Source organism: Hyperolius riggenbachi, chromosome 5 (assembly GCF_040937935.1).
Source record: "Hyperolius riggenbachi isolate aHypRig1 chromosome 5, aHypRig1.pri, whole genome shotgun sequence".
Taxonomy (NCBI): domain Eukaryota; kingdom Metazoa; phylum Chordata; class Amphibia; order Anura; family Hyperoliidae; genus Hyperolius; species Hyperolius riggenbachi.
In genome coordinates this window covers 49,848,278-49,863,522 of record NC_090650.1, presented here as the reverse complement: position 1 = coordinate 49,863,522, position 15,245 = coordinate 49,848,278, and the positions used below count along the sequence as shown (strand labels likewise).

General features: G+C 44.2%; 1 protein-coding gene across 3 annotated transcripts in view; it reads left to right on the top strand.

The window, feature by feature from the left end:
* Positions 1-15,245, top strand: part of ARHGAP21 (Rho GTPase activating protein 21) — a 243,186-nt gene that overhangs the window by 140,381 nt on the left and 87,560 nt on the right. For all 3 annotated transcript variants that reach the window (XM_068235615.1, XM_068235616.1, XM_068235614.1), the window contains exon 6: positions 2,420-2,474. In XM_068235615.1, the coding sequence (XP_068091716.1) occupies positions 2,420-2,474 (55 nt within the window). The remainder of the gene's footprint in view (positions 1-2,419; positions 2,475-15,245) is intronic.

Below are 15,245 nucleotides of genomic sequence, written 5' to 3'. Positions count from 1 at the left end.
TCGGGTACTCAAAATTTCTTCGACTCCGACTCGGCACTGATATCAACTAAAGGTTTTGTTTTTGCTCTTCCAGTACTGGAAAACAATGAGACTATTTTCTTTGCTACTAGTGTTCTATTTCTAATGCTGGAAATATACAATGAGGTTTTTTGACAGATTTACTTACTGATCGATTTTCCAATCGATTTTCCAATCGTTTTTCTGATCGTTTTCCATTCACTCCTATGAAAAAAATGATCAAAATCAGATTGGGCATGTCGTAAATTATCTATCGAGCCATCTATCTGCCGAAAAAACTCATGGTGTATTCCAAGCATAAGCTGTACTACGCATACAATTCATTATCTCGTAAGTTTATTTTCACTTCAGGTTGGCTTTTAGTAGTGCATACACTTAAGATAGAAAATCAGAATATGCAGATCTCCCACCATCATCTCAGCTTGCAGCCATTTACTGACTATACACTGATGTAACCCTCCTGTCATTGCTGGTGGATATGTACCGTATTTTTCGGAATATAAGACGCTCCGGCATATAAGACGCACCTAGATTTAGAGGGCAAAAATCAGGAAAAAAAAAAAAAAACTAAACCTAGGTGCGTCTATGGTGCAGGGGCTTCTTATGGACCTCTAACTCCCCCAAAACTGTCTTTATCTAAGCTACACTGCCCATCTATACTAACACCTGCTACACTACACTTCACCCCTGCTGCCCCCATCAACTACACATTACTTCACTAACCCCTACTACAACTACACTACACTACACTACAGTATACTACACTTCCCTCACTAACACCTGCAGCCAACCCAAACTACACTACACTTCACTAAGTAACCCCTTCAGCCAACCCAAACAACACTACACTACACCCCTGCTGCATCTCACCTGATCCTGTCGCCGCGATCCTCCCCTCCTCCATCTGCCTGTCATCACCCGAGAGTCGCAGCAGCCGTCATCTGAGGGTCCCATTAGGTGTCATCAGAGGGTCCAGCAATCCCATCCAGTATCCCCGCTCTTTAAGTGTCCAGGTTGCCGGATCCTCTTCGCTGCAGTCATGCTTGTATGCAGCCTCGGGGTGATCACGCGGTGATTACGCGCTGCCGGGGCCGCCTTCCTCCATAGTTACAGCGTCCTCTTAGATACAGTGCCCCGTTCTGCGTGACGAGCGGCGCACGTGCGCCTGACGTCATGCGTGACCCCGGCGCACATGCGCCGCTCGTCACACAGAAGGGGGCACTGTATCTAAGAAGAGGACGCCGTAACTATGGAGGAAGGCGGCCCCGGCAGCGCGTAATCACCGCGAGCCTGCATACAAGCATGACTGCAGTGAAGAGGAGCCGGCGACTTGGACACTTAAAGAGCGGGGATCAGTCGGGGATACTGGATGGGATTGCTGGACCCTCTGATGGCGGCTGCTGCGACATTGGATGACGGCGGACAGACGAAGGAGGCTAGGATCGCGGCGGCAGGATCCGGTAAGTATGTTATGGGGCGAAAATACCGTACCTTTGGAATATAAGACGCACCCACTTTTTCCCCCCAGTTTTGGGGAATTAAAAGTGCGTCTTATATTCCGAAAAATACGGTAATTCCAGCTGGCCTCTGCATGTGACTTGCCAATCAGAACAATATTTTACATGCTTATTATTGGAGAGATAAAGCCATAGGGTGGCTTACATTAAGTGACAGGATCTCAGTCAGGGAGAGGCTATTTTACTGCCTTTTAATACTCAATCTCCAAAGGTTGATAGAACCACCATCATCACAAGTATGAACTAATGATGATTAAACAAAAAACAGCGGTCCTGCTAGCGACCTAATCTACAATTACCTCCAACCGAAGCCTCCCACCTGAATGCTGCCTAATTTATACAATTCCTGCTAGATTTGGTAAGGCAGGCAACGAGTGTATGACAGTACACCTGATTGGCTGACAGGCGCCTGCTGACCAGATAAAGGTAGAAAATAGCTAAATCTGGCAGCAAGCAATTGTGTGTGTTGCAGTCAGTATTCAGTATGGAGACAGTGGGGGTGAATTTCCTGGTGGGGAGGGGTCCAGGCCCACCCGCACTTCCCTCTAGGTATCGCATGGTGGTTTGGGGCCCCGGCCGGTGAGAGAGTCCGGGGTCCCCAGCTGTCGTGTGAATCAGTGTTTAAGGTTTATAACTAATAAGGACTTCTGTGTATCCAGTCTCTTGTCTTTCTTTTTCCTGGAGTGAGGAGTAGTGTAGGTTGGGTTGTGCTTCCTGTTAACACACTGACTGTTGCATATATACCTCCAGTCAGCCGGAACACCATTGCAGATAGTATGTGAGAGACCGCAGTAGGAGCATTTCTCATGATGTTTTATTTAAATGGTGATTTAGAACAAAGCATTAGTCAGGTAAATGACCCTGCATATTACCCTCTGTTGCAGTGACTCTACGTTAGAACTCAGCGTTATGCCAAAAGATGAAGACATCCTACAGCTGGTAAGATCTCAAATTATTTTGGTATACGTATGAAGGTTTGCGACCCCAGTCCATTCTGTTTTATTGTCTATGTATTATATGGGTTTAACCTTCCCCTCTATCTGTGTATGGGACTAGGAGCCAAATAAGCGACTACAATACAGCTAAAGTAATTAATTATAAGATCTCAAATTAACAGTCATTTCTTTAACTAGACAAGCTTTCTACGTTTGGTGCTTTCTACGTTTGGTGGTTTCAAAGCAGTCATGTTTCTTTCTGACAGCTTCTGTTTATCGCTGTATGTTTGTATAATTCTGTGACTTTTACTGACTTTGCTACTTTGTCCTAAAGCGTTTCTGCAGGTTAAATTTCTCTCTCTCTCATATCCTCCCTGCTGCCTTAAAGCCGACCTAACCTTAGAAACCGAGTAGGGTGCAAGTCCTTACTTTTGTTGTTGTTGTCCCTGCTGCATCGCCAGTAACCCAGTAAAGCTGGCCATACACTAGTCGATGTAGCCAGCGGATGGATCCCTTGCAGATCATTATCTGCTCAGAGTGGGCTCGATCTGATTAAAAACCTCCACACACTGTACACAGATTTTCAATAGATTTCAGCATGAAATTTATTGAAAATGTTTACCCTCCAGTGTTCTCCCTAGATTTTTTTTATCCAGCCGGGTGGCATGAAAAAGTAGCCGGGTGGGACGAGATGAGAGAATGCAGGTCCGGTGCTTCTCTGCACAACTCTGCTTACAGCATAGGAGGTGAGCTGATAACAGCCGGGTGCTCACCAAAACTAGCCGGGTGGAGCACCTGGCTAAAAGAGCCCGGGGAGAACACTTCCCTCTGCCTGCTGGGTCCCCAGGTCACCCAGGACAGCGAAACTTACATTCGCCTGTCCTGGGAGGTCCGGTAGATGAATTTCAGGTTTGCAAACCTAGGTAAGAAAAGGAGACAAAAAGAGCACCAGGAGCGCCAATAGCGTAGTATTTCTAGGAAATGTAAAGAAAAAACTGCTCACAAACGTGGGTTGCTATAGGCAACCACACTTTCGGGCATGTGGAGTAGGACCATTTCCACTCTGTTATGATGACTTGGTTGCATCAGCGTGGGTCGTGCTCCATAGAAAAAACAAAGGACCACTGGATTTAGTTGCAGAGGTAACCCCTGGAACAGGGGAGGAGACAATGCAAGATGGGAGGAGGCGCCCCAATTGTGCTATGTGTAGTGAGTGTAGGTAAGTAATAGGAGCAGTTTTACCTCGTATAAAGAGGTTAAGATTTTTATTGTTTAACGCCAATAAAAAGACTGTGCCTTTCACAAGAATTTTTTTTGGTTCTCTGAAATGGAGGTACACATCTCAGACACGGTCTCGTATTGACCTGAGGAAGCAGGAAGGTCCTGTGAAACGTGTTGTCTTTTTATTGGTGGTGTTTAATAATAAAAATCTTAACCTCTTATCATGAGGTAAGACTGTTCCTATTGCTTACCTCCATTCACTACATTTTGTATCACAATTTTGCACCTCCTCCCATCTTGCATTCACTTGTCTGCCAGTTCATGGCTTCCTTCCAACTCCTTCCTGTGTCTTCTCTCCTGGGTAGCCTGTGACTCGTGACAAATGCTAGAGGAAGGCGGGAGAGAGTCTGGTGAAGGAGAGGAGGCACTTTGTCCACTGCATGTTGTGAAATCGAACGTTGCTAATGACATGCGATGGTCTAAATTGAATGATTTAGGCTGACAGTCCATCGATTGGGAATCATTGGCAGCATTGAATTCTAGCAGATTCGATTAAATCGAATTGGCCGGTTATCGAATGAAAAAATGTAACCTTAACCGCTCTGCGACTGCCTAACACAGGATGGTGGCCGCAGAGTGGCTCTCTTGTACCTTAGTCACGTCATATGGCGTGATCTCGTGAGGAGCAAGATTAGAGTAGCTCAGTGATCAACCTGCCAAGCCTGCAATCGGAGGCATTCTTTACAGACTGATCATATGCACAGTTCATATACGTCAGTGTTTGCACCAGTGTGCAGATTAATGGCTTGGCAGGGCACAGCCAGCGGACAATTATTAAGCTGCTGCACTTAGTGAAATCACTTGTCTGCTTCACATGAGGAAAGTGGAACAGCAGCATCTAATCATGGAACACATGTTGCCATTTTGTAGCCATTTCCAAATGTAATATTTTACGGAAGTGACCTCTTTTCTAGATGTAGCAGAATAGACACTTTGATTGGGTAGCCTGCATCTCACAGCCTTCGCCATGTGTGGTCTTTTAAAGCGGACCTGAAGTCAGAAGTCCTCTCTGCTTTAAAACATGCACAACAGCATAATAACCTGGCTGGATGGTGTAATGGTTAAGGGCTCTACCTCTGACACAGGAGACCAGGGTTCGAATCTCGGCTCTGCCTGTTCAGTAAGCCAGCACCTATTCAGTAGGAGACCTTAGGCAAGTCTCTCTAACTGCTGCTGCCTATAGAGCGTGTCCTAGTGGCTGCAGCTCTGGCACTTTGAGTCCACCAGGAGAAAAGCGCGATATAAATGTTATTTGTCTTGTCTAAACAAAAAAAAATTTGTTTGTTACGTCTGATGCACATCTTAAAATAAATCTGCACTGTTTCTACTTCCTGATTTATGGAAGCAGACATATTGTTAACATCCTTTTCTTTCAAATGGGCTTATCTGCCATCTCTGCCATGGCAGTCATGTGACACAGGGGAGTGATCAGATTGCAACTGGTGCATTACAACTATGTATTATCATTTATCTATAAAGTGCCAATATATTTGTGGTGCTGCTGTATGCTTAGTGCCACTTGTCCAAGGCAGTCTTAATCCGGATCTTCAGCAACAATATAGGATATGGGTTCTACTGTATGGGAAAGGCATATTTACCTATGATGTCTTTTTCCCCAAAATAGCCACTGAAGCCCATCTCTGTCATGTAGCCCCGCCCCCTGAACTTTTCTACCAGGTCACAGGGAAAAGGAGCTTTGGCGGGACTGAATCTAGGACACAGCAGGGAGTGCGGCAGTGGACAGGTGACTGCACTCCAGCAGGGGCCTGAGGTAGCGCTATCTTTGATGCGAGATACCTGGGGGGAGGGGGCATCTATCAGCCCCTTTTTGAACAAGATCTTTCCATATTGCTGAAATAGATTGAAATTGTGATCGTGTGGCCATGGGGCATTGATCTCCATCAGATTCGATCGCAGTGATTAAGTGTATGGGCATCTTAAATGTATGGGTCCCTTAAAGAGAACCCTGCCAGGGGCGTTCCTGCAGGGTTTCCAGATGCCATTGGGCAGCTCTCTCTCCCTGGCCACGCCCCCTGCTGCTCCCCTGCCTCCCTGCATGCTGTGAATAAGAGAATGAATCTCTCATTCCAGCGGCGGTTTTGGAGGCTACCTGATCCGGAAGGCCTATATTTTTTTTTCCCCATTTCATGAGCTCACCTTGGCCTCGGTTTAAGGCTAATGTAGGCTTCCTACAGGCTGTGTATGCTGTCCATCACTAGAACAGGAAATTACCTGTGTGCTGACAAATAGAGCTGTATTCTTAACCTCCATTGCAAAAAGCTGTGCAGGTTCTTGTCGCTCATCTAATGGCACTTTTGATTCTTCAGAATCCTGACACTCTTCTCCCATGTCCCAGCCGTTTGAAGTGTGTTTATTTGCTGCGAAGCCATCAGGATTGCACAAGTGCACACGGCTTTTGTTCCAGTAATTCAGCTGTGAGATATTTCGCTTGTGTGTTTTAGAAAGTGGTAAAACTTGCACATATTCAGCATGTGAACCGTATCAGCCACTTGTCACTGAAAAGAAATGTAATCTTACAGTAAACACTCAGGCTTTGCTTCTCCCTTGCTGGATTATTAACTGGAGCCTCTGCAATATACAGCTGTCTGTCTGTGCTTTGTGCGTAGAGGTGCTAATACACATAAGCTGCCCCTCAATGCCTGGTCAGAGAACCTCACCTGATCAGTCATTCCCTCTGGCACCAGTGCATTTCCCCCTCCCTTAAAGGGGCACTACACTGAAAAACTAAAATTTAAAATATGTGCTAACGTACAAATAAGAAGTACGTTTTTCCAGAGTAAAATGAGCCATAAATTACTTTTCTCCTATGTTGCTGTCACTTACTGTAGGCAGTAGAAATCTGTCAGAAGTGACAGATTTTGGACTTATCTATCTCTTCATAGTGGATTCTCAGCAAGGCTTTTATTCTTTGTAAAGATATTCCCGAAAAATGATTTACACAATGATGCTGGCCAGCTTCCCTGCTCCCTACACAGTTTTTTGACAGTTGGACAGAGTAACTGCCATTCACTAAGTGCTTCTGAAAATAAATAAATCCCTGAGAATCCCCTATGAAGAGATGGACTAGCCCAAAACCTGTCGCTTCTGTCAGATTTCTACTACCTACTGTAAGTGGCAGCAACATAGGAGAAAAGTAATTTATGGCTCATTTTACTGTGTAAAAAATGTACTTATTTGTATATGTTTGCACACATTTTAAATTTTACAGTTTTTCGCTGTAGTGCCCCTTTAACCACACTCCGGAAGCCTGGGCACTAATAAGCAGGGCTGTGGAGTCGGTACAAAAATCCTGGCTACCTACACAAATCAGGAGAAGTAGGAGAGAGAGGTGACAGCTGGGCCAGTCAGTACACTTGCAGTGCGGTTCTACAGGGGTTTGTGGAGGGCGGAGTCTAGGGTGCCAGAACACCTGTTCCTATTGGCTACTGTGATGTAAATCAGGGCCCGACTCCCGAGTATTGTGTCTTTTCAATATACAATATATTGTGGTTTCTGATGCTAAAACCAGGATAATTAGCATAAAATTGGACATCCTGAATAATGCATTACACTCTGTTGCTGCGGTACCTCTTTAAGAACCAGATATTCCAACAAGAAGAAGAAAGATACTTAAAATAAGGCAGCTGTCATTTTTTACACATTTTCAAACTGGCCTCTGGGATTCTTTAACCCTGGTCACAGGATAACTGCTTTTCACAACCGGTACTGCTGAATTTACTTTAAAGATAGTTAAAGTGGACCTGAACTCTCGCACAGTACAGAAGGAAAACCTAGAGAAATGCACCCTGTATGTATTTAGAGCGTTAAGCCAGTCTAATTCCCCATTATATGTAACTAATCACCACTGTAATTTGATCTCTCAGCTGGCAACTGGCTGCCTCAGCAGAGCATCTAATTTGTAAACACAAGAGGTTAACACTCTGTCTGCTTCCATGAAAGCAGGAAGTAGTCACACGGCAGGTTCTCTCATAGGCTGATGCAAGAAAAGGGGGCAAGATTCATTTGCATGCCAAGTTGTATGGCCGTGCAGCACACTTTTAAAGCTGCAGTTTACTGAATTGTAAAAAATAGCCTGGTCACTAGGGGGGTGTAAGCCTGTGCTCCTCAAGTGGTTAATGGTTATTATGCTGTTGCTTATCTTTTAGAGCAGAGGAAGTTCTGAGTTCAGGTCCGCTTTAAATCTGCTTAGGGGTAATAGTGGAAGTCAGTAGCATGAAGGCTGTAGAGATCTCAGGCGCCCCTGTTACGTGATGTGCGCCACTCCCCCGTACTGCAAGGCTGCATCCGATCCGTTGCGTGTTCTGTGCCAATCAAGCCACTGGTTACCATAGTTACGTGCAGCCTCATCTTCTCCCTGTTTAATTACTGTCTAGTGCTATATGTTTTGTACTTCAGCCTATACGACATGAGCGCATTATATTCACTGCTGGCTACACTCGTGCTGTGCTGTCTCCGCTCTTTGACGTTAACCTATTCTTAATGCCACCGCTGGCTTACATTGCTGCATAGAATGCTATTTTTATTGTTTTGTTTTGTAAAAGATCTGTTTATGTAGCACATTGAGGAAGTTATTTCTGAAAAAAGGGATTTAAATATACATAAAGGTCCTGTCCTTATATTTTTCATACCTGGTCTGTTTCCAACATAAAATGGAAAAGAAGGTGGTTCTGGTTTCCATACGGGTGTGATGAGAGACATAATCTGAGACTATCTGTGTTATTTTTCTGTTTAATCGTTAGTTGCCTTATTATTGACAATGCATGTTGGCCCCGGTCTGTTACATTGGGGTGTAGGCATCACACCAAATTATGGCTCTACTAAAATGTGGATAAGGCTTGTATTCTAGGCACTCTTGAGCAATAGAACAAAATTTAAAGCGGACCTCAACTCAGAACTTCCTCTCTGCTCTTAAGACCTCTGTCGCAAAAATCTTGAAATTGAAAATATATGTAAACATATACTGATAAGTAAGTTTCTTCCGGAGTAGAAGGATCTGTGAATTACCATATTTTTCGGAATATAAGACGCTCCGGCATATAAGACGCACCTAGATTTAGAGGGCAAAAATCAGGAAAAAAAAATAAACTAAACCTAGGTGCGTCTATGGTGCAGGGGCTTCTTATGGACCTCTAACTCCCCCAAAACTGTCTTTATCTAAGCTACACTGCCCATCTATACTAACACCTGCTACACTATGGGAGCTGTGGTAAACAAAAAACGGAAAAAAACACAGAGACACCGGGAGCCCCTATGGTGTATTATCTTCACAAATCAGTATAGAAGATAAATGAAAAACTACTCACAAGTGTGGGTTGCTGATAGGCAACAACTTATGTAGGCATGTGGGGAAGTCCCGTCCCCACTCGGTCTTTGGGGTAGATGGTCGCAACTCCTTTACGAAAAAGTTTCTTACCACAAACTTGTGGCAAGAATAGCACTCCAACTACGTGGGATGCTATATATACACAGGATGATTATAGGAGGCGCCCTTGTAGAAGATTAAGTGATTGTACACAATGCAGTGTAGAATTGGTAAAAATAAAACCGCCTACCTTATGAAACGACACTTCACTCAGTAGGGGTAACAAATAACATTTATTGGTAGAATGCACTCAGGACAACGCGTTTCACGGCATAAACCGCTTCATCAGGTCAATATATGGTGCTGATTCTAGGTATAAACGAACTGGGCGCCCAGTTCGTTTATACCTAGAATCTGCACCGTATATTGACCTGATGAAGCGGTTTATGCCGTGAAACGCGTTGTCCTGAGTGCATTCTACCAATAAATGTTATTCGTTACCCCTACTGAGTGAAGTGTCGTTTCATAAGGTAGGCAGTTTTATTTTTACCAATTATACACTGCATTGTGTACAAACATCACTTAATCTTCTACAAGGGCGCCTCCTATAATCAACCTGCTACACTACACTTCCCTTACCCCTGCTGCCCCCACCAACTACACATTACTTCACTAACCCCTACTACAACTACACTACACTACACTACAGTATACTACACTTCCCTCACTAACACCTGCAGCCAACCCAAACTACACTACACTTCACTAAGTAACCCCTCCAGCCAACCCAAACTACACTACACTTCACTAAGTAACCCCTCCAGCCAACCCAAACTACACTACACTACACTTCACTAAGTAACCCCTCCAGCCAACCCAAACTACACTACACTTCACTAAGTAACCCCTCCAGCCAACCCAAACTACACTACACTTCACTAAGTAACCCCTCCAGCCAACCCAAACTACACTACACTTCACTAACTAACCCCTCCAGCCAACCCAAAGTACACTACACTACACCCCTGCTGCATCTCACCTGATCCTGTCACCGCGATCCTCCCCTCCTCCATCTGCCTGCCATCACCCGAGAGTCGCAGCAGCCGTCATCTGAGGGTCCCATTAGGTGTCATCAGAGGGTCCAGGATTCCCATCCAGTATCCCCGCTCTTTAAGTGTCCCTGTTGCCGGCTCCTCTTCGCTGCAGTCATGCTTGTATGCAGCCTCGTAGTGATCACGCGGTGATTACGCGCTGCCGGGGCCGACTTCCTCCATAGTTACAGTGCCCCCTTCTGCGTGACGAGCGGCGCACGTGCGCCTGACGTCATGCGTGACCCCGGTGCACATGCGCCGCTCGTCACACAGAAGAGGGCACTGTATCTAAGAAGAGGACGCCGTAACTATGGAGGAACGCGGCCCCGGCAGCGCGTAATCACCGCGAGCCTGCATACAAGCATGACTGCAGTGAAGAGGAGCCGGCGACTTGGACACTTAAAGAGCGGGGATACTGGATGGGATTGCTGGAACCTCTGATGACGGCTGCTGCGACATTGGATGACGGCGGACAGACGAAGGAGGCGATGATCGCAGCGGCAGGATCCGGTAAGTATGTTATGGGACGAAAATACCGTACCTTTGGAATATAAGACGCACCCACTTTTCCCCCCCAGTTTTGGGGAAGAAAAAGTGCGTCTTATATTCCGAAAAATACGGTACTTTTCTCCTATGTTGCTGTCACTTACAGTAAGTAGTAGAAATCTGACAGGTTTTGGACTAGCCCGTCTCCTCATAGAGGGTTCTCAGGGTTTTCTTTATTTACAAAAGCACTTAGTGAATGGCAGTTGCTTTTCCAACTGCCAAAAAAGTGTGCAGCGAGCAGGGAGGCTGGCCAGCATCTTTGTATGACTCTTTTTCAGGGAGTCTCTTTATAAAGAATAAAGGCCATGCTGAAAATCCTCTATGGAGAGTTTGACTAACCCAAAACCTGTCGGTAATGTCAGATTGTTTGAAGATATTGGTCCGCACCACATCCAAGTATAAATCAGCTTTATTGAAGATCCATAAGATGCTGTGTAGCAGCTACATACAGCCCACTGTTTCGGGTTACATGCCCTTTTACAAGCCGTTCAGCACAATGATAATATGGTAATGTACGATTTCTACTACTTCCTGTAAGTGACATTAACATAGGAGAAAAGCAGTTTATGGCTCATTTTAATCTGGAAGAAATGTACTTCTTATTTCTATTTGTTTACATATATTTTAAATTTTAAGATTTTCGCGACAGTGGTCCTTCTAGGATACTTCTTATTTCTATTTGTTTACATATATTTTAAATTATAAGATTTTCGCGACAGTGGTCCTTCTAAGATATGCAACAGCATAATTTTGAAATAATTTTTTTTTTACAGCTGAATCAAATCCTGCAATAAAATTTGCACTGTTTCTATTTTCTGCTTTCTTGGAAGCAGACATATTGTTAACATCCGGTGCTTTCAAGACTCTTGCCGAATGGAGCAATTCTCTGTGACCAATTTGGGGAACAGCTTGCCGGCAGTCAGTTCGTCATCTGTGCGCACCTAATTTGTGCTCCATGTACTGTCCTTTTGGAAAGGAGGAAGGGGGGGGGGGGGGGGCCCTCGATAGACAACCGACTGAAGCATGAAACAATCCCAGAAAGTTGTGTTGGTCATCAGACTGTCTGTACTTAGTGTAATGGAGTCATAGAATAGATATCACTGCTTTTGGCTTTATTGCCTGAGTAGCCATCATAGCTCAGTTTCATTAATAAAAAATGAATGTATTTCTTCAAAAGTTGGCACTTAAAATGCACATCTTTTTACTTGGCCTTTCCTTCATTTTGCCATCTTTTGTTAGTTTCCTGCTCTGAAACTGTTCCTCCCATTAATTATTCATCTGCTTGTGGCTTTTACTTTTAGAAGCTTGGAATGTAAATGGAATAGACGGTTTACAAACACAGCGTAACCCTTTGGCCTCAGGATTACAGTTAAACAGCTCAGAACACAGTTGAAATCTGTTCTTGAGAAGTGTCGTGCCTACGTGGGGATTTGTAAATCTGTTCAACCCACAGACAGATTCACATATCCCTTCTGCACTGCACAGCCAGGAACATGACACCACTACTTCCTGTTTCAGCTGTGCGGCCTCCTGTGTCACCTGTCTACTTCCTCTGTTTAATGATGCTGATGTAAAGTTGTGTGAGTTGGTTGGTGAATGCCATGAAAGTTAAGAAATAGTAGCGATACCTGCTTGACTGTGTGCAGGTGTGCCTGAATAACAAGACTTGACAAGACATAAAATCTTCCTCTGGTGGCCCCACAGCGACGGAGTCGCAGCTACTAGAGAGCGCTCAGTAGGCAGTCTTGCCCCAAGGTATTCTTATCGAATAGGTGCTGGCTTGCTGAACAGGAAGAGCTGAGATTCAAACCCTGGCCCCCTGGTCAGAGTCATAGCCCTTAAAGGACACCGGAAGTGACATGATGAGATAGATATGTGTATGTACAGTGCCAATCACACAAATAACTATGCTGTGTTTCTTTTTTTCTTTCTCTGCCTGAAAGTTAAAAATCAGGCATGCAAGTGACAGTTTCTATCTGTGTCGGGGACTGGGTCAGACTATAGCGAAACCCTCAGGGATAAGGAATAACAGCCATAAAACACTTTCCTGGGAGAAAATGGCTTCCGAGAGCAGACAAGAGATAAAAAGGGGCAGTAGTTCATAGATTTTTAGCTCGGGCATACTTCAGTAATTGTGTCATTGAAAAGAGGCCACTAAACAATACAAACTTTAATAAAAATAAAACTGTGGGATAACAAAAAAGTATTTTTTAGGAGGAGGATATATGCAATTGTTTATCTCACTTTTTTTCACCTCGGATGTCCTTTAACTAATACAGAATCCAGCAACTTCACTCTCTTTACCAGTACACTATTCAGCCATTTCAGTCTACAGAATTCAGCTTCATGATGATGAAGGTGGACCTGAACTTTAGCCCAGGGCAGAAGGAAAGCATAGAGAAATGTACCCTGTATGTATTTAGAGAGTTAGAGACACTGAAGCGAAAAAAAAAATGATATTATGATTTGTATGTGTAGCACAGCTTAAGCAGCCCATACACTCAGCCGATTTTCTGGCCGACCGATCGATCCCGATCGATCGATCGATCGATCGATTGCAAATCGGTTGGCCAATCGACCGATCGATGGCCGATTTCGATCGATTTCGATGGATTTCCATCGAACTTGCAGGGTGGAAAATTTAGGTCGATCTGAAGAGATTGCTTATCAGTTTGCATTGGCCTTAATGGAAATCTGATGGCAAAAAAATGCCATCAGATCGAATTTCAATAGATTTCAAACTGAAATCTGTTGGAATTCTATCCTGGTAAAAAATGTTCTAAAAACGCATCAGATAGACCATCAGATGCATTTCTTATCTATCTGCTGCCAATCTGACGAGTGTATGGGCACCTTAAGAAATAAAAGATTAAGATCAGATACATCAGTGTAATTGTTTCCAGTACAGGAAGAGTTAAGAAACTCCAGTTGTTATCTCTATGCAAAAAAGCCATTAATCTCTATGACTTTCAAAGTCGTGGAGAGGGCTGTTTTCTGACTTTTATTATCTCAACTGTAAGTAAACAGTTTTCTTTTTCTCTCCCAGAGGAGAGGTCATTAGTTCACAGACTGCTCTGAAAGAATCATTTTGAATGCTGAGTGTTGTGTAATCTGCACATATTAGAGAATTATGCAATAGTAGAAAAAACACTATATACCTGAAAATAAAAATATGAGAATATTTTCTTTGCTGCTAATCTTCTAGTAATTATTCATAGTACACAACCAATTCATTATATCATATATTTTTTTCTCTTCAGTGTCTCTTTAAGCCTCTATATTTCCACCTCATCTGTGCCTAATCACAAATTGTAATTTGATCACTCAGCTGTGTCAGCTCCTACCTCAGCAGAGAGCTAATTGGTAAACACAGGATGTTATGTCTGCTTCTATGAAAGCAGGAAGTAGACACACTGCAGATTTATTGCAGGATTTGTATCAGCTGTAACAAAGAAATTTTTTCCTTTTAAAGATTAGTATGTTGTTGCTTATCTTTTAGAGCAGAAAGGAAGTTCTGAATCCCGGCCTGCTTTAATAAACTCAGGGGATGGTCATACATACAAACACAGTGTTATCACCCCAAGCATCTACATTTAGTAAATAAAGTAGAACTAAAGAAAAGTTACTCAGCATGTAGCAAAAGTCACAATAGTAATTTAGATTCCTATATTTTGGGAGACACGGGTGTTTTGATGTACTAAAGAAGCGGTAAATCAGCCATACACAGACAGCACACTGCAAGTTTACCTGTACTCCTGCCATTTGACTAGCATATGTTGCTCAATTACAGCAACCAATGATACTTGGGTAATCTTAATCACTGAATCTCTGCACTGCCACTGTTCTCTGGTCTGCTATTTCTACTTCACAATCTGCAATCCCTTCTAGAGATGGTCAGCGAGAGGCTGATGATTCCTGCTAGGATGCAGATTAGAAGAGCCTTTTGACTGGGGCAGTCAAAATCAGCAGGAAGTGCTTGCTCAATCCCAAGCTAATGCCCCTCCTCCTCCATACAGTTCCCTGGTGTCTAGTGTACCTCCTCCCTCACATTTACAGTTCTCTGGTGTCTAGTGCACTCCCCTCACGATAATGTTCCCTGGTGTCTAGTGGGCCCCCCTCCCTGGCCTATACAGTTCCCTGGTGTCTAGTGGGCCCCCTCCCTGGCCTATACAGTTCCCTGGTGTCTAGTGGGCCCCCTCCCTGGCCTATACAGTTCCCTGGTGTCTAGTCGCCCCCTCCCACCCCTTTACAGATCCCTGGTGTCTAGTGGCCCCCCTCCCCTATACAGTTCCCAGTCTCTAATGTCACCCCCACATACATTTCCCTGGGGTCTATTGAGCCCCTCCCTCCCATCTACAGTTCCTTGGTGACTATTGTTTTCCCTCTTTCTCCCCCTAATGGTTTCCCTGACGCTCTATGGTTTCACCTGCAATATAGCTCCCCTGATGGTCGGAAACCACGTGTGGGGCCAAATTTAATGGCTCTGCAAGCCAGAGTTTGACGTGTGCTCTAAACATAACCAAATGCCACTGAT